The sequence below is a fragment of the Ptychodera flava genome, chromosome 20, assembly GCF_041260155.1.
Source record: "Ptychodera flava strain L36383 chromosome 20, AS_Pfla_20210202, whole genome shotgun sequence".
In the NCBI taxonomy this organism is placed as follows: Eukaryota; Metazoa; Hemichordata; class Enteropneusta; family Ptychoderidae; genus Ptychodera; species Ptychodera flava.
The window spans coordinates 13,031,429-13,056,527 of NC_091947.1; the positions used below are offsets into that span (position 1 = coordinate 13,031,429).

General features: G+C 36.3%; 1 protein-coding gene across 1 annotated transcript in view; it reads left to right on the forward strand.

Moving 5' to 3' along the window:
* The window catches only part of LOC139120071 (uncharacterized), a 106,807-nt gene that overhangs the window by 39,725 nt on the left and 41,983 nt on the right, over positions 1-25,099 (forward strand). The window contains exons 2-3 of the mRNA XM_070684149.1: positions 18,708-18,782; positions 19,478-19,583. Of these exons, the coding sequence (XP_070540250.1) occupies positions 18,708-18,782; positions 19,478-19,583 (181 nt within the window). The remainder of the gene's footprint in view (positions 1-18,707; positions 18,783-19,477; positions 19,584-25,099) is intronic.

Below are 25,099 nucleotides of genomic sequence, written 5' to 3' on the forward strand. Positions count from 1 at the left end.
CTAATGAGGACTTTAAAGTAATTGCATTGTGCATGTTAATGTGCGTGTACCCCGGTATACGTGAGTGAGTCTTCAGAAGTCTGTCTGTCTGTGTCTTGCCTGTGTGTCAGCATGTGAGTGTTTGTGTGTGTGTGTGTGTGTGTGTGTGTGTGTGTGTGTACCTATATGTACGTCATTGTGGCCATTTACAGCTGAGTACATGCAGTTCCGGCAAAATTTGCCGAATGACAGCTTTTGAAATTTTCCTTGTTGAAATCAATAAGTATTCAGGCCAGACCAACACATGCAGCTCTGTGAGTTTCAAGTGTTGTTTCAATAAGTCAATAGGCCACGGTGCGGGATGTTCTAACCTTTCACTGCCATATGGAATGTATTACGCTCACTTTCTGCGAGACAGTTTCAGTCTTCCATATTTCTGAATATCGGGATAGTCCAAGTTTAATTTCATTTTACATTGTGACATGATCTATGATTTTAACAGTTCGTCTTTATGAAAAGAGTAGTTATCATGACTTTCACATGCGATAAATTGCTGAGATATTTTAGGGCTTGCTAAAGAGGTACACTTACCGTATTAATAACCTTTGACTGCCGGGGGCAGTCATTATAATTCACATCTGTTCCTTTATGCTCTGAAATCTGCAATCAGCCTCTTTCTATGACTTTTGTTTGTTGAAAATAACTTTTCCCATCTGTTAGCAATATTGTGATTTTTTTATTCTCTACAGTGTTGTAGTTTGGGGGAATCTTAATGCGATTATCAAAAGAGTGACTTTCAATTTTCTATTCCAAATCTGCTATAGAAGGTACTGAAACAGCAGTTTTAGTTGTTGGCTGATACATGGGTAAGAGTTTGTGTAACATATATGTCACACAGAAAAAGTGCACATTATTTACATCTACACTCCGGGTCATAGTTATTTTTGGATGATTATTAATAATGCTCCCTATTAAAGCCTTAACTTGATGTATTTTTGTCATTTTTGTTAAAACACAATTTCATGTTCGATTCCCCTAATTATGCTGAATGACCTGTGATTAATTTCCCATGTGGAGAAAAATCTTTGGCTATAAACTTGAATGGCATTATGTTAAGCTTTGATGATAAATAAGGTAGAGCGTGAGGACTGACCAGTACTAAGACTGACCAATGGAAATCTAAAGCTATTATTCTGAACTCTGAGGATCCTTGTATCTGTTGTATAAGTTCTGTTTCAGCACATGACCTGGCAAAGTGTTGCTTTTATTGTCCCATGCGCATCCTTCACGCAGTTCCTGGGTGATTGTCTATGAGCGGGGGTGAAAGGCATTATGGGAGATCTGCCGAGATATTGAAGAGGAGAGATTAAGAAGCAGATGCTGCTCGGCAGTCTGGTTCCAAAGATTTTTCATCTGCTATGTTGACAAGGCCGAGTGGAACACATGGGGTTCCGGCACTTCAGACTCCCTTTGCAAACAACTGGATGCGCTGTTGATTGAAAATGATGGAAAATGCGTGTCAGCCAGACAAATAAGACTTTGGCATTAAACAGTGAAAGAGTGAGACCTGCCATACAAAGTGCAAAGAATGAAATATTTCAATTTATCTCCCATGTAGACCTGATGTGTCATATTAGAAAGCAGTGTGGACATCTGTCAGGAGACTTTCTTTACACTTGATAGCCTTCTTTCCAAGGTATTTCATCCTGTCAGTTTCACAGATTGACATTTTGCAAAGCTGTCACCTGTTAAGTCAGTACAGGTGTTGAGAAGGTCTGGCAGGAAAACCGCCTTTTGTCATGGGGACATGCTCTGATTCTCTGTCGTAACATGGAAGCCACACAGTGATTCATCTTTCGTTGACCTCACTCTGACTTTTTGATCCAAGGCTTATACCGAATTAAAAATATGATTTTGCCAACCCCGTCACAGCTGTCAAGCATCAGTTGAGCTTTGTACCTTTGATAGAGCCTATAGATCTCATTTGTTTTATCTGATTTTTAATAGTCACACATGAACAACTTTGTTTGAATTGATTTCTTGGATATACTTGCTATTGACCTTGATGTTTTGGATTTCATCTGTTGTTGTTATCATCAGTTATGAAATTCTGTCTTGGTACTGTAATGAAAAACAAAGAATTGTGGTATTTTAAGTGTGGCCAATATTTTGTGGTGTCATAGCATATATTCATTCTGGGCTTTTCCTGAGTAAGAAAATCTGATTAAATGAATGTCGTTTTGACCCAATATTTTTAAAGCTGTATAAAGTGGCATTAGAAAAAAGTTTCCCACTATTAAATTTCTGCTGGCCCAATTGCATTTATAGCTGCTTAGAAATTTCTTAGAAATGATTAGGGATGTTAAAGATTTGGATTTTCCAAAATAGCATGCCAGGTTTTCTAGTTTGTGACAGAAAACGTGAGAGATTTTCCAGTTTGCTAAAACAGAAAACAATCTAGTACTGTTTAGTTGGAAATGCAGGCAGTAAATGTTGGTGGGATGACATTCTGTGCTGGTAGAAATTGATACACTCTGTCTAGGAAATTTAGATGAAACTGCAGAAATCAAAGCTGTGGATTTGACACAGAGAAATGTCATGTATTCCAAAGGGAATTTTGAATGTATGTCAAAGATATGCCAGTCTTACATCTGTCATATAGCACAGATTAAGTACTTTTGACACCCAGTCACCAGAATATAGGACAGGTAACTGGCAAAGCAATTGCTACAACCATATGGCTGTTGGAAATATAATTTCCACCTCACTCCTCTTCATTGAAGACTTTTCTGTGTACTTTTAATGTGATAAGTAATATTTCCATTCAAAGCAGAATTTAAGGAGGCGGCATCAGAGTGTTACTGTGTTTCATGATGCATGCCATATGAAATGCCAAACTTGAGTTCACCATTAAATGTGGCTATGACAAAATGGAATTTTGTCTTTTAAAGAAACAATACCCATATCTTTCAGTAATATTTCATTAATTTTGCGCACTGTTGAACATCACATGCATACAGCTATATTGACAAGTTGAACAACCAACATTCATTCATGATTTTATGAGAAAAACAAGAAATGTCAGGGTTATCTGCAAGGGAATTTGAGGAGTGGGTCACCCATTCATATGCTAATAAAAAAAATACATTTCACAACAAACGAATATGCAAATTATGCATTAATATGTAAATTGGCAACTGCTTCGTTTAAACCAAGTTGTAAAGAACACTGAATTGATAATGTATCTTACAGAGAGAATAAAACAATGAAAAATACATGTATATCAAATAATCCAACAGCTAGAGCCTGACATGAACAAACATGCATTCACAAATAAAAAAAAGAAAGAAATTTTCCTTTCAAATGAGGAAGTGTCTGTAAGTAATTGTGTCTCCCAAATCAGCATCGCATCGTGTACTAATTACTTGTCAAAGCCAGAAAACTGCTCATTTGACTGTCAAAGGACTCCGACCTAAAGTAATTCCATCGCCCGCATCCCCAGGGTAATGCTTTTAATATATTAGAATTATTCTCATGGCATTCATTGCCAATTACTAGAAGGACAAGTGCAATTGACTTCAAGGTGGGGCAAGGGACATGATTTTTCCAGGCTGGAGACCATTCATTCTCAACTTAACAGTTTTATGGCTTTAACTAAAAACCAGAGGAAGATGGTAGATGTAAGTTTTAGAGTACCAAACCTGAATCTGGAGAAATCCTTGACAAGTGTCATTCAAATATAAACTTGGTTTGTGTAACTTTTTTGGTCATTGAATGATCAAACTTTTTGTTAAAGACTATATTCAAAAGTGTATAAAACTGTAGAAAAACTCCAAGGTAGACATCAGGTAGTCTAAGGTCAAAGGTCAAGTGTTTGCCTTCAGGGGGATACAGGGAATTCTATCTGTATGGCCTCCTCTGTCACTTAAAGGATAGATAGAAAGATAAATACTTATGTTCATTTGTGTTCTCTTACAAGTGTGTTCCACTCCTGAATTTTTTGTGTCAGAAATTTGTTCACAAATTCATAGATTCGCAGTCACCCCGCCAATTGTTCATAGATATGTACTGGTAGATATGTACTGTCGCAGACATCAATGCAGCAATACTGTACCTCAAAAGGCAACTTCATTATGAATACCCAGGCCATCAGACAAATAGTTGTTCCTTTAGGCAGGCTACATTAGGTGATTGCCTTTTATTAAAGTAGAACGCCCCTTAGGGACAGATATTTTGACTCTCAAAATTCTACAAATCTTTTCTGATCTACCACATGTGGGGGACTCATTTCAAAGCTCTTGGAGAAAGAAAAACTTTCACCGTCTTAGTTCAAAAATCCAAAATGGAATTTTTCCCCACAGAGTTAACACAGGGATGGCAGCCATTTTGAATTTCAAGTATTGCAAAATGTTGGGTATTTTGTTTCACTAGTTCCAAACTTTGCACAGTGACCCCGATTTTTATTGTTGATTTGGTAAGAATGGTTGAAAGATTCCTTGAGGAAAGTTTGAGTAAAAGTTTAAGTCTTTAACTTTCTTAGCGCAGACTACCTTAAGTCTATAAATGATGGTTATCATTGGGAAATCCACTTCCAAGCAAACCAAATCATGAAGTATGCAGTTTATATACTGTACTGTACAATGGCTCATTTACATTTCATGATTATCAGGAGTTGGTTTAGCTAGAATATATTGCAACAGATTTCTTTATGGGTTCTTGACGTGTTTGTTTTGTTCAATTAGTTGACATATTTAATTTAATATTTGATACGTGCAACAACTCTATAATATTACATGGCGAAGGAAGTTAATGGAACTCAAAGTGCAAAGTGATAACAGTAATCTATTGTGATCAGTACCAATGAATTTAACACAATGATAGAAATTTCAATATTGCCCCAATATTCCCCGTCATTTCTACGCATCATCTGAAACAGCAACAGATGTCAACTGATCAAATTATCATTAGTGATAATTTGATGTGGGAGAGTATTTCATCAAGGTAATGTGTTGCTGTTATTTTCATAAGAAACATCACAAAAGAGCGTAGGAAGAATCTCATATACCGTATAGCCAGACTTTCAATTGAGGCAATTTTGCACGTGCTGCATTCCCCAAGCTCAGATGCCCCAGGGCACTTCAAAGCCCAAAAGAGTGCTGATAGAATATGCTTTCATGTTTTCCAGTGCATGACAAAATCTATCATTTAATTGCCTCAGTAGATTTTTAATGATATTAACCTTTTTCATACTAATTGTAACACTGAATTGCGTGGACTATCACAAAAAGATATTTTATGAAGAAGTAAATATTTTTTATTTAAACGACCTTTGCAATTAAGATGTAATATTATGTATGTTCTGCTTCACATTTTCCAACCTTCACTATGTTCAATGAAAAGTCCAATTCTGAGTTGAGGTACATGTACCTGTACTCTTGCTCTGGTGACCATCTGTGACCTATTTGTAGCTGTTGTTGGTACACTCTGTGAGATGAAATACTATCTGTGTCTGTCACTATGCCCCAGACATCCTGCTGGCCATATTGCCCATCAATTTGATATACATTGGTTGTTTTATTAAGGTAATATTTGCCTTGGAACAGACAATTTTAAACCTTCATTCAAACTTTCTTCAAGGAAACTGTAAACAGCTCTCTTTCAAAAAACAAGATAAAAATCAGCAAAAATTTGTACTAAAGATAGAGATTATATAAAATTTACAAAAATTTGATATTCAAATTGGGGGCTTTGCTAAACCATATGTTAACTATTTTGTGAAATATCAACTTTTTTGATTTTCACAAAAATAAGACTTTGAAAAGTTCTTTACTCCAAAGTCTTCAAAATAAGTCCACACATGTTGCATACAAACAATGCATTGTAAACGTTTTAGAGTCTTAATGTCAGTCCCGAAGGTGTATTCTACCTTAAAATGCCAACTAGTTTTAAGCCCATAAATGTTTTTATAGCCCAGACCCTAAGACAAGAAAACAGAAATCTTTTTATGACAGGTGCTGTAAAGGGAAAATAACTTTTTATGAACGTTTTCATTATTGTTGCACTATTAAACAAATATAGTTTTGAGACTACCTACAGAATGTTACAATACAAAATGTTAGCCTTAATGCCACAGTGCATTACGTACATTAGAATTGTATTGTTGAAAGATGAATTCTAGTTTCTGCCAAAATTCAGTCATCAAAAATAAATTTCGCGTCAGAGCTTTAACTGCGTGATACTACTGAGTGTTACTAGTCGGTCAAAGAGAATACAACTCCCCAGCAGATTGGACGACTTTAAACATGTTTATTGTTCCAAGAAATTACAAATGAAGTCACAGGCCCAATCATTTGGACTTGTGTAATGTTTCTCTAAATGGGTTACGTTAACCAAGGTCCCATTTTGTGGAGGGACCGTGCGTTAACATATGGAGGAACCAAATGTCACTTCTCAGTCAAACAGAAATTTCTGGCCAGAACGTAAACTGTGTCCACTAGGTAAAGAAAATGTACCGCGTAATGCCCTTTCACGTTTCGACAAAGCACAAGTTGAGTGTTTAGTTTCGATCGGATTGCACTTTATGGCAATAAATATTGATACAGCTGAAGCTCTTTTTCCACGCCAGTGAAATTGTATGATGTTTGACAAATACATCTCTGCAAGATTGTGCCACTGTTGAGTCTCAAATTGACATTATCATTGACAGGTAATCTATCATGATTACTGCCTGAGCATTATGATAAAATGTTCCTTTGACAATCATTGGAACGGTTATATACACAGTGAAGCAATTAATTTCCTCGTTGTATGTCACCATCATGTTTTATTAACCTCATTTGTTAAAAGAAAATTTCAGATACTCAAATTCTTTTCAATGAAATAGTGTATGAGATTACGCACATGTATATATCATACATTAAAAAACCTCAGGGCTGCATTTGAAATATTTGATGTTGGAAACCAATTTGTCACTATGCAGATATTAGCAATACCATTACCGGTGTTTTTATGTATAATTCCATGAAATTTTTCTGGGTTTGACGTCATTGATGGGAGTGTTTTCGCAGAGCAGTAAAACTTCAAGCTGAAGGCGAGAAGTTATACAGTTTATGAAAAGCATGAGTATACGATGACGTCAAACAAAGACAAATTTCATGGGATTATACGTTTATCACATGGACACTCTTAGTAATTTTCGTTTGATGAGGAGTGAGGAAATATTTCAGCAGATTTCAAAAAATGTTCACATGATCTGTGTTTTATTAACCAGCATTACTTGCTTTTCAATGAATGAAGCGGCTCATCACCCAGGAGATATGCAAATGAATTACCAAGTACTTTCATTCATAAATCTGATCAAGTTGAAATTTTGATAGACTGTTTGCTGTCTTTACCAATCAGAGCTATGGATTTAGTCGCATAAACTTGTCAGTAATTGTTTGGCACGTAGCGGTCCCGACGCCCAAGCAAATCAGGTATCAGCAGACTGGGAGTCGTATTTACTTCGCAGCCTATCGTGATACCCTCACTGTGATCAATGTTATTGTGGACACACTTTTAAGAATGTTAAAAAAATTGCAACGACAAAAGTGGAACAGCTTTTCTCATTCTAGGAGGTGTTGTAGGGTTCATAAAAGATCTTAAACTGTTCATCAAAATGAGCCTGAAAATGACCATTGGATAGATCATGCACCATGGATAATGGAATCGTCATAGCCTCCGTCACTGGTGCCAACACGTCGATGTTTACCTTTCGGCACCTAACATTTTGCAGGTCAAATATCACCACACATTGATGCTTTCAAACTTCAATATCTTGACAGAGACCGATCATATTTGTGTTGTAGATTTCAGTCCACAGCGTACAGGCTAACACCGGTGGCTGAACTTTATAGTAACCCCGGGTAGCTGTGCTAACTGTCATAATGTAATGTTATGAAAGAAATGTATTGTCCATCGAAAGATCTGACTTTTCATGCCTTAGATGTCGCTTTTCTGCAGACCATGTGGTTGTGATATTGACTTTATTTAACAATGAGCACAGCAAGTCCTTGATGTACCGGTACGTACAACTCGGGTGTATGACCGGTGACTGTACTCAGCTCAGCGGTCGTCGCATCAATGCATCGCATCGCATCGCATACAGCTTCACTACTTATGGACCATGAGGATAGATTGACCTAGCCAGGTCACCACATAAGGTTATTTGAAATAGATAAAGCTTTCACCTTGGCCTCTTGAATTTTCACTGGACACGCCCCAGTTGTTTTATTTTATTGCAGAATCGCATCCTCATCGTAATTTTCTGCAGACTTTATACATGTATGGGAGCAGTGTAGTGTGTAAGGTTGTGATCGCAACAGATGAATCTGTTCTTGCTGAAAAAAGAAGGTCCTGTGGAACTGGGGAAATACTGATTTTGTAATACGTCCTGCTCTATGTCGCACTGGCTGCAATCCAAGCCAGTTCATGTGATAATAGTGCTAATGGTGTGATACTGGTCTTTCTTCATAAAATCATTGTTAAAATAAGCAGTTTTCTCAGAGGTCAATGGTTTGATGAAATTGGTCTGTGTAACCTAAAACAGCGTTTGGTAAATCTTATTATAAGTATCATCACTCGCTTGAAAAAAATCTCACAGGAAAATATAGTGGCAGGATGCCTGAATATTGACAACTACCCAGGCTGGTACCAGCTTCATTGATCAGTGACCTTTTCTGTATGCTTTCAACAATCAATGAATAATTGATTCACAAGAAATGTTAAATGAATTCCGCCTTGAAAAGAAAACTAAAAGGCAAATACTTTCAAACACATTGCAAGCGTCTCTATATACCCCCCCGGTATTGATTCAATATTTGTCCACTCGGATCAAAAGAGCGTTTTGCTCATTTGATTTATTTGCGCAAGGTTATTAATTATCGTTGTGGGACAAGCAGTTTTGTGTCTTTTGAAAAGGTGAGAAGCCGTCAGCATGAACTGAAAGAAATGCCGTAAGTAGACAGGTACCATGCATATGGTATGAGCTGTGAAATTCTCAAAAACAAATTGAGAAGCTAAACGGTCAGCATCAAGACTGTAATTGTCCATTAAAGATAGACACCAAAGTGCCAGTATTACAAATGCTAGAACATCCAAAATGCTGTGTGAAAAATGATAATCTTATTAGCTTTGTGATCATTTTTTTGTGAATCTTCTGAATCCATCTATATACCTATCTAGAAAATTTGTATAGCACCAATATCCAAAGTTAAACAGTGGCGCTTAGAGTTACAGGCTTATTGAACCCATCAGAAAGGTTTTACAGAAAAGGATCTTCCTTATCCAGTTCAAGTGATACAAACTGATAAAAATATCTGTGTGAATGTCACACTATCTGTCGTGAGTGGCTACATTTAGTGAACCTATAAACATCTGCTTTTCAGATACACAACTCAAAAATAGCATCTTGAAAATAGAAACTTATATGGGACACACATCTTTAGTACTTTATTCTGCACCAAGCACTTTACAGGTACTAGTACTCCCCATGAAAAGCAAATGAAAGTCAGGTATGGGGTGTGTGTATAATATATATATATATATATATATATATATATATATATATATATATATATATATATATATATATATATTATATATATATATATGTATGTATATTTATATATAGGGTACTGGTTTAAAAGTTACCTGTAGAATTTCAAAATTGAAGACTATACAACATGTACTAATGCCTTTATATCTCTTATAAATACACTGTTCAGATTCAAGGCTTATTGAAAGAATTGTACAAAATAAAACCATCAATGAATTTTGATCATCCCTGTTGCTTAAACGCAGACAGGAGGTTGATTGTTCTAACCCTAATGAAAACTATATATATTCATGATAACAGCAACACTATATTTTATAAATTTTTACGATGACAGCTCTTCTAGCATGACGTGAAAATTCAACAAACAACTTCAAAATCATCATGTAAACAGGTAGTTTCATGGATACTAGTTTCCATGTTCATGTATACTCTCTTTCACTAACTGCTTTTATGTACCAGTACATGTTTGAAAACGTTCCTCTGATCATGTAACAGAGCAATACACATGATTGATAGTCACGAGGAACGTCCATGTGGAAATCAATATGTCAGTATGTTTGAAGATATTTCGGTCAAGCATGAAACTGAACCTTGTTTTCTTACAAAATCATCTGACCACATCCGAAATAATGAAATGTAACTGAAAAGATGAAGTAAGTGGGCTTGAAAACTTACATGTAATCCTGCAAGAAGATCTGTATCTCTGACAGGATGGGTCGGTTACATGTACATGTTCAAGGAGAAGTTCCAGACATTCGTTTTCAGGACATGCTTCACTGCAGCTTGTATGCCAAATTGCAAGTCAATCTTGATATTTGCAGTACCTCATAAAGTATATAACAAACTCTAGGTTAATTGAAAAAAAAAAAGAATTTGGGTAATTAAATATTGATGGACGAACCTTTCAGCAATTGACAATTGTCCTTTGGCCATGTTTTGTTTAATTATCTGAAGTGTCCACATCGTGTACAAGTTAGGAAAGCAGACATTTTGTCGTGCTTGCCTCTAGGTATTTCATTTGATTGAATTTGTTGTACATGTACATCAGAGTACGCAGCTCATAGCAACAGTTTAGACTAACCTTTATAATTGTATTTAGTTGGCAATGTTTTCTCAGCCAAAGTCGTCAGTCGTGAGTCAGTAACCTCTAATAATTGCCAAGCACCTGTGGAGTTGTCCATGTTACAGGAAGTCATCTAAGCCATTACATAGGAAAGGGCTACCATATAAGGACATGAGAACCCTGGCCTCAGATGCATAGAAGAGAATTAAACTGAAAGATGGAAACATTGTTTCCTTTCAAGTCATGAAATTTATGGCGTTGACTCAGTATTGATAAAATGATTTAAGTAGACATAAAAGTTATAAAGAATTAAATGTGGTACTGATTGTGACTTTTCGAAGTGAATAATAACTCAAATACTAACCTTCTGTAAATTGCCTAAACCAATAGACATGTAAATTTTATTGAGAATAACGCAAAATGCTGTCCCATTTTCATTTCAAAACTTTTGATTTGTTCACATGCCTCTATCCAGACTGTCAAAGATGTGAAGTTTCTGTTGACCAGAATAGTCAGAACCATGAACTACAGTTGTATTTGCACCTGTGATTTTGTTGTAGTTTGGCATACATAGCAAAATATGGGCAATACTACAACATTCCCTATGTTCCTGAAATGATGTATGATGCACACGCCAAAGGGCAAACCATCGGAAAACAACCTGAGAACTATTCTAAAATTGAATCAGCAAATACAATTATCAAAGCAGAAAACACTGCATAGATACCATTTCCGTGTCATTATTCTCTATAGTGATACAATGAATTACCACAGGAGGATGTTCGCAATAGTTGTGGCTTTTTATGAAATTGTGAAAACCAAAGTAATTTCAATAGCAGTGTGCATGTTAGTCTCCTAGGAAATACAGGATGCTTTAATAGGCAATCTGAGGTGCACTATTTGATCATATATATTAAAGAAAGGTTGAAATGAGGCCGTAAGTGAAATTCAGTATATGTGCGTTATAATCTGCTCAACCAGTTTCAGTTTCAATGATAGTTCATTTACATCTTTTACACACAGAGTTATTAATTTATTCAGATTTGTGCTGTCATAAGCAGTCAAATTTTTTTTTAATATATTACAGGGACATTAAGATGCTTGACTTTTTCACAGGAAATAGATGACAATTACGTAGCATATGAAAATCTAATTTGATACTTTCCCAATGTCTGTCGTGTTGGCATTTGTTACCATATGTTGATATGTCTAAGTGTAAAGGGGCATATCCGGCCAATTTCCCATCATGGTGTCAACTGTCACAAAACTAGCATATGGCAGTGATATTTATTCTGGCATATCGTGGAATCCTTACAATATTTTCCAGAGTGATCAGAAGATGTGGATTGGTTTATATGTGGCTGTGATTAAGAATGACGTTCCAGATCTGTGTGTTGGTATATGACTTTAGAACAAGAAATCATGCAGTGTGTGTGTGTTTGTAAAACATTAATAACTGGATTGTGGATGATTTTAAGCACATTTCTCAGCATTTATTATTCATAGAAACTGTTTACAAGTAAAAGATAAATTTCAGAATTTCAGAAACCAGCCGTTCTATGTCATTTTGACACCAATATTCATGTTGAAAATACCTGCATGTACAGTCTAAAATTTTCAACCTGTATCAATGTGAAAATAATCCTCTCAACTTCAAAAAGTGACGTGGGTTTATTCTGAAACAGATAATTACCTGATGTAGGAGAAATTTTGTAAAAGTGAAACTGTGCATTGTATGAATGAACCTCACAGAATGACGTTCATGAATAATTTACATTTGTAGCCTATATGAAGAGAAACAGCCTGATATGTAATTCTGTAGAGGGATTGGATGTGTGTAGATGAATCTGTGCACATTTTAAACCTAACTCCCAACTGCCAGCCAGTAGCCCAGTCCCCATGACTCTGGGGCATTATTCTCCTTCCCTTGCAAACCCATGAGCCACATGTATTCATATTCTTTCCATATTTTGGAGATTATCAATAATTTGAATTTCGATTTGATTCTTGCCGTGAGAGATGACATCTATATGGGCACTCAGCATATAATCAGTTGGATGTCAAATATTGAATTACGCCAGTCAGGTTGAAAATAAACCATTTGATGAAATGTTAAGGTTACTTCATTAGCAGTATAACCATTTTCATGTCAACTGACTCAGAAGCATGTGATTTTGCCAGGGTAAGGGACCATCTCAGATTGTCGCATAAGTTCAAAAAAATGAAATTTGTTCGTTTACTCGGGAAGGGGGTTTGACCTCCATTCAATTAGTGAACTTCACTTTGGCTCTATTAGGTTGTGATTACAAGTTCTCTTTACATTTTGTGCAAAAATAAACAAAAAGTGCTCGTTTGTACCGACAAATTTTACAGTAACAGTTTCTAACTCAGTCGTATTATGCTATTGCATTTATTCACAAACGCAATTTACCAACAGTAAAAGTGTATAGTAAACTTATCAATCATCAAATTACATGTTTTTACACTGGTGTGATATGTCAACAATTGAAAAAAACACAGAGGTGCAAAAAGGGAAAGTATAAATGGTACTTCAACTGTAAGCAGTAAAGAGCCGTGTTATTACTCAAATGTGATCGATTACTTGACATTGTAATGTAGGCAGGAGATACATACGTCTTTAGTAGCTATAGCAAAATGTTACATTGTACTCTCAGACAGACATCAACATTTTGCACTTTTGAACTTTTTTAGAGGGAGAGGAAGGGGTTTTCATCTAAACGGAGGGAATTTGTTTCTTGAACCTGTGCGACAATCTGAGGTGGTCCCTTATCCTTTAAGTTCTTGTCCATTGTGAGTCGTCTAGAATTAATTTGGCCTTTTCAATCAGAACGATAATCTGTCATAAACTGAATGTATTGACCATCTATTTACATTCTCAATTGTTGCTGTCATCAGTGTGTTTTGAATGATGTCTGAAGTTTAAAGGTGTCTTTATTATATTAACCCTTTGAGCGCTGTAATGTTTTTCCCACCAAAATTTCAATGCAACATTTTACCAAATTTTATGAATTTTTCTGTAATTTTTTTGATAATTTTGGACCAAATGGACATTTTATTTCATTTTTCTCAAAATTTTGGCAAAAATCTGGGAAAAAATTGGCATGGGTTTATTTTATAAAGGGGACAAAAATAGACTTTGGTGCTCAAAGGGTTAATCATGGCCAGTGGAATTTGTCTGGCCTGATACACAAATTTTTGTAATGACAAGTTCATTAGTATGCCCCTAAAGGAATATTTCACTCCTGTTACATTTTAATTATGGTCTTTTACAACCAGCATATCAAATACCTGGCTTTTTGATGTCCTTTTTAACCAGCAGTGTAGACCAGACACTATCTCCCGACAGTTTTCTCATGATGGTGTAAATATAATAGCATGAGATCCTTTGGCAAAAAAAATTGCATTTATATAAATATTCCTTGAAAATTGTGCACACATATTCAAAAATATCTCCTGTTTTTGTCATTCTTACTCGTACACACTATAATGCTCCATAGCTTTTGCTCAAGCTGATTCTTGAGGTGTGCTCTATTGGGTGGGCAGGTTTAGTTTTGATATCATCTTCCCCTTTGCAGAGTTAAGCCTCAACAAATGGATGAACAGAGATACGATCTGTGGAGTGGTATACATTTGTGAAATTGCAGTTCCACTTGCGACGTGGGCAGCAAATCTTCCAGGCACTTGTTAATCTGTGAGCTTATCCATCAATTAACCCTTACCACCTCCTGTAGCCTACCTGTGTGATTGTGATTGCAATAGATTATTCACTGATGAAATATCAGAAGGTGGTGTCAGCGACCAGAAGGGATACGCCATACTGGTATATAACTCTAGAAGGAACAAAATTTATGATTTTTTTCACAATTTTCATTTTGCATGTCAACTGCAAGTCCTTATTCTACTTGCCAAAATATGTTCAAACACCAACTTGTCAGCTTGTCAACACGGCTTCTATACATCAGAACTGCACTGCTAATGTTATTGTTTACATTTGAATACTGGTCCGGACCAGAATTCACTTGTCAACAATAACAAATGCAGTTTACACACATACAGGCAGAGTTGATAGGCTTGACACTGACATGTGTATCTCAACATGCTTTGGGGAATACTGAGAATAAGAAACTGTAGTTGGCATTAAAAGACAAAAATAGTAAAAAAAATTATCTTCTGTTACAGCTACATGTACTTGCCGGTTAATAAGTCTTTTTGGAAAATAGCAATGATGCAACATTCAGTGATTTTGTCACTTTTTGTGCCCTTCCAATGGACTTCTGTTCCTGTTAAAAAGTAATATGTTGAATAGTTTTGAAGATTACATCGTGAAATTTAATTGGCATGAACATGTAAGGTCTATATCACATGGAAATCTATCAAAAGTACTTTTCTGAAGTAACAAGTTAGGTCACTCAGTGTCTGTGCACTTAAGCTGAAAACTCTCACCGATTATGACGAAACCAAGAATTTCTGTAAAAGCTTTGGATTTCAAAACAACCCCTCAATGATTGTAAATCCCCATGAAATTGTGACAGTCCCCCTTCCACTGTAGTTTCCTTGATGAAACTGACTTTTGGCAATGTGCTGAAATAATTTGCTTACACATAGTCAAATGTTCTACCAGGCATGGTGTTCTTGTATGTGTATTGTGTTTGATGTGTTCTTGCTGTCTCTTTTGAATTGTTTTCCATCAGCAACTAATATTCTCTGAAATTATTGAATTATTGAATCATGATGTGATCACCTGTTGTACAGACTTTAACTTGTCCCAAAATTCGCAGCAACATGTATTTTTGCGTGGGTGTGAAGTTTCGTGTCTCAGTGACGCATGCTCAACGCAATTTCACTCACAAACGTAATTTTTCTGAGTATACTCAACGTCATAGGTTTTATGTCTAATACAGTTTTAATGTGTTCACCATACACGCATGTTAAGCTTCAGGGAAAGAGTAATACATGTATAAAACACAACGATTACAAAAGTGAAGAAATGAGGGCTGCCGGACATTTCAGTGTAAAGAAATCTTGACCTGGCCCTTGTTCAGATCTTTCTGTAATATGGATGTGTGCCTCAAAGACAGAATTTAGAGAAAAACTGGAGAACAGAATATTACAGGTGGTTGTTCCAGCTGTGTATAGACATGAAGGTAACAGCAGACTTGAATTCAGTCTAAAATTCATTCTGCAGATAAAATTATCTAGTCATCCAAGAAGATAAATTGTCTTTTTACCTTCTTACATCTTACTTTGATTATTGAAAAATAAATCAAAAAAATTTCAGCGGCAGCAGGTTTACAATAGGGAAGGTCAAGGTACAGGAAATGCGATTTTCTTTTTTTTACCCTGGGGCAAATAATCATTTGCCAAAGTGTTCATTATTAAATTGATCACCACAAGCTAGTAAAATTGGGGTAATAAAATAACGGAAGCAGTTAATTACAGAAACTGATAATGCGTCTGCCAATCAAGACATCTGTTTGTTATTACAAATGTACCGTACGTCAGTACTTTTTAAACTTGTTCCTTTACCGTATGCAATTATCAGAAAACATCATTCCTTCAATGAAAAATTTATGAGTGCAAGCGTGTTTTGCTCGCACCTTGATGTGTTTTTCCTAAATGCGGCAAAGAGTTGAAATGTAGTCATTAGAGAAATGGAAGTCAGCAATTACTAACGGATAGCCGGCAGTATATCCATAACCTGTGCTAATTCCCAGAAGGTGAATTGGCCCAAAGTGCTTAATCACAGGAAAGATATACGTATCAGTGTTCTATTGTACTCACATGTTGTTCATGGTTTTTCTCCACGGCTACTTTACTTTTTGAAATGAAGGAAAATTCTCCCTGTTCTCATGTCATTGTTGAAAATAGAATGAACCATACCGTTAACCACAGTGAAAAAATTGGCTCTACATAACAAATAGCATTTTTCCATCAAGTATGTGAAAGCACCAGGAGCTGTAACTCTTGAAATTTGTTAACCTCAAAATATTTTCCTATTTTCTTCTGGTTTTCTCTGAATTCTACCCTCTGAAGGGATATGGGCTTTTACTGCATTAGTAAACCATTCCTTTGTGAAACATTTGACAATTCAAATTCTAACAGTCATTTTGATTTTCCCTCATTTTCAAAAATTGGTAATATTACAAAGGAAACAGAACATACAATGTCACAGTTGAAAACATTCACCCCTATGCATTACATTGGACTACTCTGTGCAGTTTATGTGAAGATTTCAGTGCAGATATGCACAGTATCCATGGTTTTTGCTTTTCGGCATGGGGCTGCGATTTAATGTTTGGGCAAACATTTAATCACAGTGTAATGGTTATCTTGTTCAAAATTGCACATACAGTCCCAGCGGGTAGTTAATAATAAGTGTATACGCACACCTATATTAGTACATTCTCACAAACTTATTTTAGCTTGAAAGTAAAATCATAAAAAATGCTAAAAAATGCAGCTAGTGGGGCTTTAAAATTAAACATAGTCAGTAAATCTAGGAAAAAAAGGAAAAAGATATTGACATAGTAATTAATCATTGATGAAAATTTGCTTTTGATTCTTAAGTAGTTTAGATACCCATAAACTGTTGATATCCATGAATGCATAGTATTACTATAGTATGGCTACATTCTTGTTTCCCCTCAGTCACTTGTATATTTCACTTCAGTCACATGTCCCCAAGTTGCATATTTCACTTCAGTCACATATTCCCAAGTTGCATATTTCACTTCAGTCACATGTCCCCAAGTTGCATATTTCACTTCAGTCACATATTCCCAAGTTGCATATTTCACTTCAGTCACATGTTCCCAAGTTACATATTTCACTTCAGTCACATGTTCCCAAGTTGCATATTTCACTTCAGTCACATGTCCCCAAGTTGCATATTTCACTTCAGTCACATGTCCCCAAGTTGCATATTTCACTTCAGTCACATATTCCCAAGTTGCATATTTCACTTCAGTCACATATTCCCAAGTTACATATTTCACTTCAGTCACATGTTCCCAAGTTGCATATTTCACTTCAGTCACATATTCCCAAGTTGCATATTCACTTCAGTCACATGTCCCCAAGTTGCATATTTCACTTCAGTCACATGTCCCCAAGTTGCATATTTCACTTCAGTCACATGTCCCCAAGTTGCATATTTCACTTCAGTCACATATTCCCAAGTTGCATATTTCACTTCAGTCACATGTCCCCAAGTTGCATATTTCACTTCAGTCACATGTCCCCAAGTTGCATATTTCACTTCAGTCACATGTTCCCAAGTTGCATATTTCACTTCAGTCACATGTCCCCAAGTTGCATATTTCACTTCAGTCACATGTTCCCAAGTTGCATATTTCACTTCAGTCACATATTCCCAAGTTGCATATTTCACTTCAGTCACATGTTCCCAAGTTGCATATTTCACTTCAGTCACATGTCCCCAAGTTGCATATTTCACTTCAGTCACATAAAATATGTTCCCAAGTTGCATATTTCACTTCAGTCACATGTCCCTAAGTTGCATATTTCACTTCAGTCACATATTCCAAAGTTGCATATTTCACTTCAGTCACATGTTCCCAAGTTGCATATTTCACAACAGTCACATGTTCCCAACTTGCATATTTCACTTCCGTCACATGTCCATACATGTAAGTTCTTTATTTCACTTCAGTCGCATGTCCGCAAGTTACATATATCATCAGAATCACACCCATAAGTTGCTTAGACAAATAGACAGTATCTCACCTCAGTCACATGTCCACATGTTGCCAAAACATGTAAAACACTCACTTTCTTATGCAGCGCCCACTCCCAACAATCAACAACCCAACATGATGCAATTTCAGTATTAACGTGAAATATCCACTGGAGATCAAAGTTCACTCTCACGCAAAGTGTCTGTGATCAGAGTGTTAATCCCATCACAGTTATTCTAGTTGAATGTCGATCCCATTTCAAATGGTACCGTACCATCATATCTCTTCAGATCTATTTTCATTATGTCCATATTTACTTAATAAAATGTATCTCTGTTATTATATCTTTCAGGTATGGCGGTGTCTGTACACTCAACCCACCCTCACATTTAGAAATGGTAAACACACTCTGGTCTATCTTAGGAAGGTATATGCCACTTCATGTTGTATTGTTTGCTCTTTGATTTTCCCTGTGTGAAAGTCCAGGCTTTCTTTTTTTTAAAAGATTTCTATATTAGTGTCCAATTTTACTGAGCAGAAAATGATGTTGAGACATGAGCAAAATCGAACAGACTTTGAAATTAAAGGATGGTTTCATATTGCATATGCCATTAGTAAATTCTTTACATATATTAGAGAAAGAACAAAAATCCCAAAATATTAAAACCATATACATATATTCAAAACTGTCAAAAAACTGAATATGTAGAAAAAACAAAGGGTCAGATTATCAATTTCACAAGAAAAGATGTCAACTTGACAACAAAGTTTTTGTAATTGTGAATTATAATTTGCAACATTTTTTCCATATATGTGAAATTTTCTGCTTCAATTTTGCAAATGATCTGAGTCGGTCAATGTCTTGTATGAAAAAATCTTCACTTTAGAAGGGTAGTTGTCGACAGTACTTGATAGTGATTGTACCAAATCTATGTATTCTTAGACTGTTTGAACGCCTGTAATAACATCTTACATTGGTTATTTCCTCCCAGACTCTCATTTTGTCACTTTCATTAAAAGTATTCATTGCCGATATACCTCTGTCTGGAACTTTTTCAATTCTGAAATCATCTTCAATGGGAAACAGGAAAAAAATGATGTTTCTAAAAATATCTTTTGTAGGGTACCAAGTGATGAGTGTCGAACAAATCTGATTGAAGCCTATTGTTCCTATCATTACAACACAAGTGGCGGATGTATTCCACCGGCATTGCTTCAACATCCAGGGGTAAGTGGCATGCTGGAATCCTCCAATTTGAAGTGATATCTCCCGACTAGGTTTAGATTAATCATGCGATGTGCGCTGGCTAAGGTAGTAACATAGCAATTTCAGGTTTAAGTAATCAGTGTTTTTATGTGCTGAGACGAATCTAGATGAAGTATCTGTAAATGGTGAGTATGTTGGATTGAATTTGAAAACCAGAGAATCATGATAAGTCTCGGCGGATTTTCCCATCACCATTATGCTTTGCTGTATGTAAATGTACCAAAATCCAGCTGAATTGCCCAGTGTATTTCTGCTGACTTAATTAAAATGCGATGACTATCTTCAAAGGGAGGTGGTACCTCCTAATAAACCTATACCAGCAAATACCGGAACTGAAACCAGCATCCAACCTAGTCGATAATTCAATACCATCTATAAGCTTATTCAGATTCGTATACTGGCAAGAAATACATGCTGAAATTTCTCTTTTTGATTTCAATGTATATTCAATTAAAAGTATTTCACCACCTCCATCTGTAACAAGAAAACATTAGCGCACAGTGTTGTGTTGCTGCCGACGTTCACTTTGATTGTGATCATATTCTGAAGTATACAGGCAATGTTTTTGCAGTATTAAACTCACTCAAAAGTACAGTGACTGCAGAACGTGAGACAGAACACAACCATGTTTTGCCAGTTTGCTGGCTCATCCAGCAGGTCATCAGGTCATTTCTTTTTTTTTTCAATAACTATAATCCCTTCAAGCGGAAAATCGACTTTCCTTGGATTTCCAGATTACGTGTCCTGTCCAAAACAGGCAGTGGTAATCCAATTGTCCAAGCAGCGCATGATGAGCAGAGAATTAAATACATATGCCTGCAGCATCATTCCCAGTCTGAACGTGCCTCGTTTGAGTCTACACACACAGAATTTTCTTCTTCCTCAACCATATTGAGAGAAGAATATTAATACACCAGTTATTGCGAACAGCTGCAGTTGACTTCAAATGCAGAATTATGTTTGATTGACAAGCGAGCACACCTATATTGTGAAAGCTAACTCTCTATAATAATCATAAGTCAAAGGTCACCTCAATCATCAGTATCCGGCAGTTTATGGTGTATGGTTGCACAATTTCATTCAGGGCTGCTATTATTACATAGTTCATCTTTTTTAGCTCTTGTTCAGAGATCTAGGATGCAGTACGCTGCCAAGGCATTGGAGTGTAGTGCTTGTTTTTCATTCATTTTATTTGAGTTTCAATTGAAACTGATTTTCACAGAAAGATAGATAAAGTTTTTGTTGTAAAATTTTGTATTTTTTTCAAAATCATCAAAAGGGTATAAAGAAATCTCAAGATTTAGGTAATCAATAATTCTGAGCTCTTCCTTAGGTTAAAATACTGATGGCTTTTGGAGGGAACCAACTGGTATCATTTGAACTATTTGTTTAAAAAATTGAATGATAGATGTTCAAACCCTTCAAAGACAATCAACTGTGCTTTTAACAAGAAAGGGCGTGTTAAATTGTGGTTTTCCATTATCAGAAAGTGTCATTCATGTTCAGCATGTCATTAATGTGAAGGTCAAAAACTGCCGAGGTTAGCCTGTATCAAAGTCCCAATCAATGACCTCATTCAGATATGTTCAATTTGTGATTTAATATCAACTGTGTCTTTTTTATGACACTTCAATGATTTTCTGCTTAAAAGTTTAGTCTGGTCTAGAAGTCTTGAAATATAAGTGGTCAGATTACTGTAATTTTTAATCTCATTGAATACTCTTTGTCATTTTGGTCTCATTTAAGAAAAATTAACCCTGTGTGGTAGGATTGTGCTGAGTCAGTAAAACGCGGTGCTGTGCCAAACAGATACATATTTTGGCTTACTTGGCTTGGTATATTATGACAGGTTTGGCCCCCAAAAAGAAATCATATTTACAGCATATAGGTATTCATGGGCTTTCTAATATTCAAGTTTTGTTAAAATACAACATACCGGTATAGGATCTGTTATGTCCCACTGATTTTAACCAACTTGACCAGATGACAGCACACATTACCTTCGCAAGATAAGGGTTACTAAAAATCTTTGATGCCATGTGGGTGCATGGCTATTGTATTTCAATCTTCAAGGTGTCCAATATCACGATAAACCAGATTATTGTACTGTGCATCTAATATCATAGTGAAGGTGCAAAGTTTGAATATCATCTGTCTAGAGTGTTTGGTTCATATGAAACTCAAATATGAAGTTACTTGGTGAAATCTTTGCAGTCGTGTCTGGCACCATAAAAGGTGATTATAGAACGCTTTTCAGCATCTTTGGAATTTGACATGTTATTTTTCTGGATTGAATTCCGTGATCAGCTTGTCTGATGAGGAAACGATTGCCAATCAAAATGCAGTTGTTAGAGATGCTTTAAATCAAACAACAAATGGATGTAGTGCATCTTCACTTAAAGCTCCATTACCTTAAACTTTGGATCTATTTTGTGGTATTCTTGTATAATTTGTAAAATGTCGTTTCTTGTTCTATTCAAAAAGCTGGGTGTTCAACTTGACATCACAGTCTACCATGTCCAATGTCATCTTTGACAACCCAATTCTAGTCCTGACTAGAATTCGCTTGTCAACAACACGACTCTTCACTGTATACAATGCATTGTTTGGCAAGTTCATATTTCAATATACATGTCTTTCTGAGAGAAGATAATGACAAAATGTGTTTGTTTAATGGACCAAGAATAACGAAAATATTATCAAAACTTTAATATATATATTTTTTCTTTCAAATCAATACCATGGCTGTTTGAACTGAAAGGTTTTGACAGGTAAATATTGGGTAGTAAAAAAATTACAGAATGCATCACATGAAAACACTTTTGGAATCTCAGAAACAGAGCAGCAGTGGCTAGTGGTTTTCTATTCCTTTGAAAGCTTTTTTCAGTAATTTGGAGGCTAAGAGACAAAATTGCATTTCTGTACATCTTTAATGTGTTGTGATACTCCAGTACTGCCATAGGCAATATTGATTATGCAGGAAAAGATTTCTTTACCCACTCCCCGGGTCAAATCTTCCCAAACCTTAGCCTTTCCATTTTACAAGATGTAGTCATATAATGCCATTGTAAGGATCACGAGAAATTGTTCGATTGTTTTTACTGATAACTTTCATCATATCTGTTGAGCCTTCCAGCATCATTTTAAAATACATGTAATGATATTACAGTGCCCTGTATGTAGAGCCAAGGTATCTGATGAAATTTCCATGACGTGTAGAAGTCTGTTTTAGTGAGTAGTTCTGTTTTGATGGGCAAGTCATTATGCTTACGGCCAACAGGACAACTATTATGCTCTGTATGAATTAAGAACCCAGTTCCATGATTCATATCAAAAGATTCCTCTGCATAAATTGCGGACATATCTGAATAATCAAAAAAACGTTTCTAAATGTAAGCAGGAATGGAGATTTACCCATCATGCTTCAAAGAGTTCACCAGTCAGGCACCCAATATCAACCCCTCATGCACCCAACTTTTCCCAATTGTGTAGCCATTCCCAAACCATCAGGCAACCCTCAACTTTCACCCATTATATTGGATTAGGATATGCAAATTCAGTCCCTCACAAAAAATTAAAGAAATGCGTTGAACTGTAGCAGAATACAAATGTGTACACAGAGTTTTTTCACCCTTGAATGACTTGTGTGACTCAAGATATATCAGCTTGCAAACTAGATTTCTCTAGTAAAATACTTTCACTCAGAATATTACGTTACCACGGCAGTACCAGCCTCAAGGCATGTAATCAGCACAGCGTGGCATGTCTTGGAAATCATGTAATTACTTGCAATACGTGGTTCAGTCGGGGTGTTCCGTACAGCGTAAAATGCTGTGATGTGAATTTTTCATTTACATAGTTTCTGATCTTAAATTGTCGCCTCCCGTTCTTGTTTTGTTGGATGGCTTTTGTTTGATAATATGACAAATTAATATTTGAAAACAAGCTGAGGGGCTTACAGCTGTTAATCGGTAGTTTTACTGATTGCGACGTAACATAATCAGACAGATGGATTTAATCCATGCAGTCGAACATTTCATGCTGAAACTTATAACTCCGGTTTAATAAATCTTTCAGGACTGAGCATCAGGCCAGACTTTGTTTCTTTATGATGTTTCAGATTTACCAGACCGCTTTTAATAGTGAATGATGATGATGCTGCATGTTGAATCATTTCATTGCCATGGAAACAGGGCACTCAAACCGATGTCCGTAGCATTAGGATGTTTGTTCCGGGGCAGCTAAATGTTGAGAGTGAGACAGCGCAGTAAAATCTTTGAAAAATGCAAAATGACATGTGCACCAATAATACTACCATCAAACTTGTTTACATTGCTCACACAAGGGAAGGGACCAAGAAAAAGATACTGCCCATATGGAAGCAGCCTTTATATAGAGGGTGGGTGTGTCATTACTTTCGGTACAGGTGGTGAGTTGAGTGGTAAGTTTAGGAAAAGATGACAGTGATAATAAAATTGCATATATGTTGTAAATCTCTTTAGATGATAGGAAACATGCATTTAATTTCTGAAACAATTGTGATCAGATGTAATGTCTGTCAAAATAGTGTAATTTAGGCTGTGTTCACAAATAGTTGGTGGTTGATGCAGTGTTTTCTCTGCATGTTCATTGAAAGGGGCACTTTCTGCCCCATTCAATAAAATTAGGGGGTAGACTTGACATTTTAGGGGGCAGTCACCTTTGATGCTGATTTTGCCTTCCTATGAAGCGCTTCCTCGATATCATTACGATCGTCACCCAGTTCAGTTGTGTCGTCTTTGTCGTATGCAGCACATATGCATAAACATCGACATGATGACGTTTGTCAGCTTTTGATGTGCTCGGTCGCTCTCTATCTTCTGTCTAATTGTCACAGTTTCCCCGACTCAGGATTCGACAATATGTTCCCTCGGGCACGATTCGGTCCGAATTTGGGGGGCTTAAATCAATGAAAATATGCACCGATCCCCATGCGCCGATCAAACGATGGTGTTGCATTGTTATACACGTGCCTATACAATGCTAAAGCTCGAATTTTCCCAACTTCCATCATTGATACACACAGTTCGTTGTACTATGCCCTTTGGTCACCCTCATATGTCAGTATATGTGGACGTCTTTGCTTGCTGTGTTGTGTGCGCGATTTCCGCGCAGTCAGTGACTTTTTTAGGGTACACAATGACTCGAAATGTGCAATTTGCGCAATTGCGCAGTCGAGAGAAAACCCTGTTGATGGGTGGAGGGGGTGGAGATTGGCATCTTAAACAGAAAGTTACAGGGCCGTGGGCGCACAATAGGGGGATTACTGATGGCACAGTCATTTGCATACACTGAGCGGGAGTTTTTTAATTCTCATAGCATTGCTTTGGCCATATGAGTTGAATAATCATGATGGGCATGCACTTACCTGACATATGCAAAGAGGGGTCGAATGGTCGTACCCAGAACACATTTTGAAACATATGCAATCTCTAACA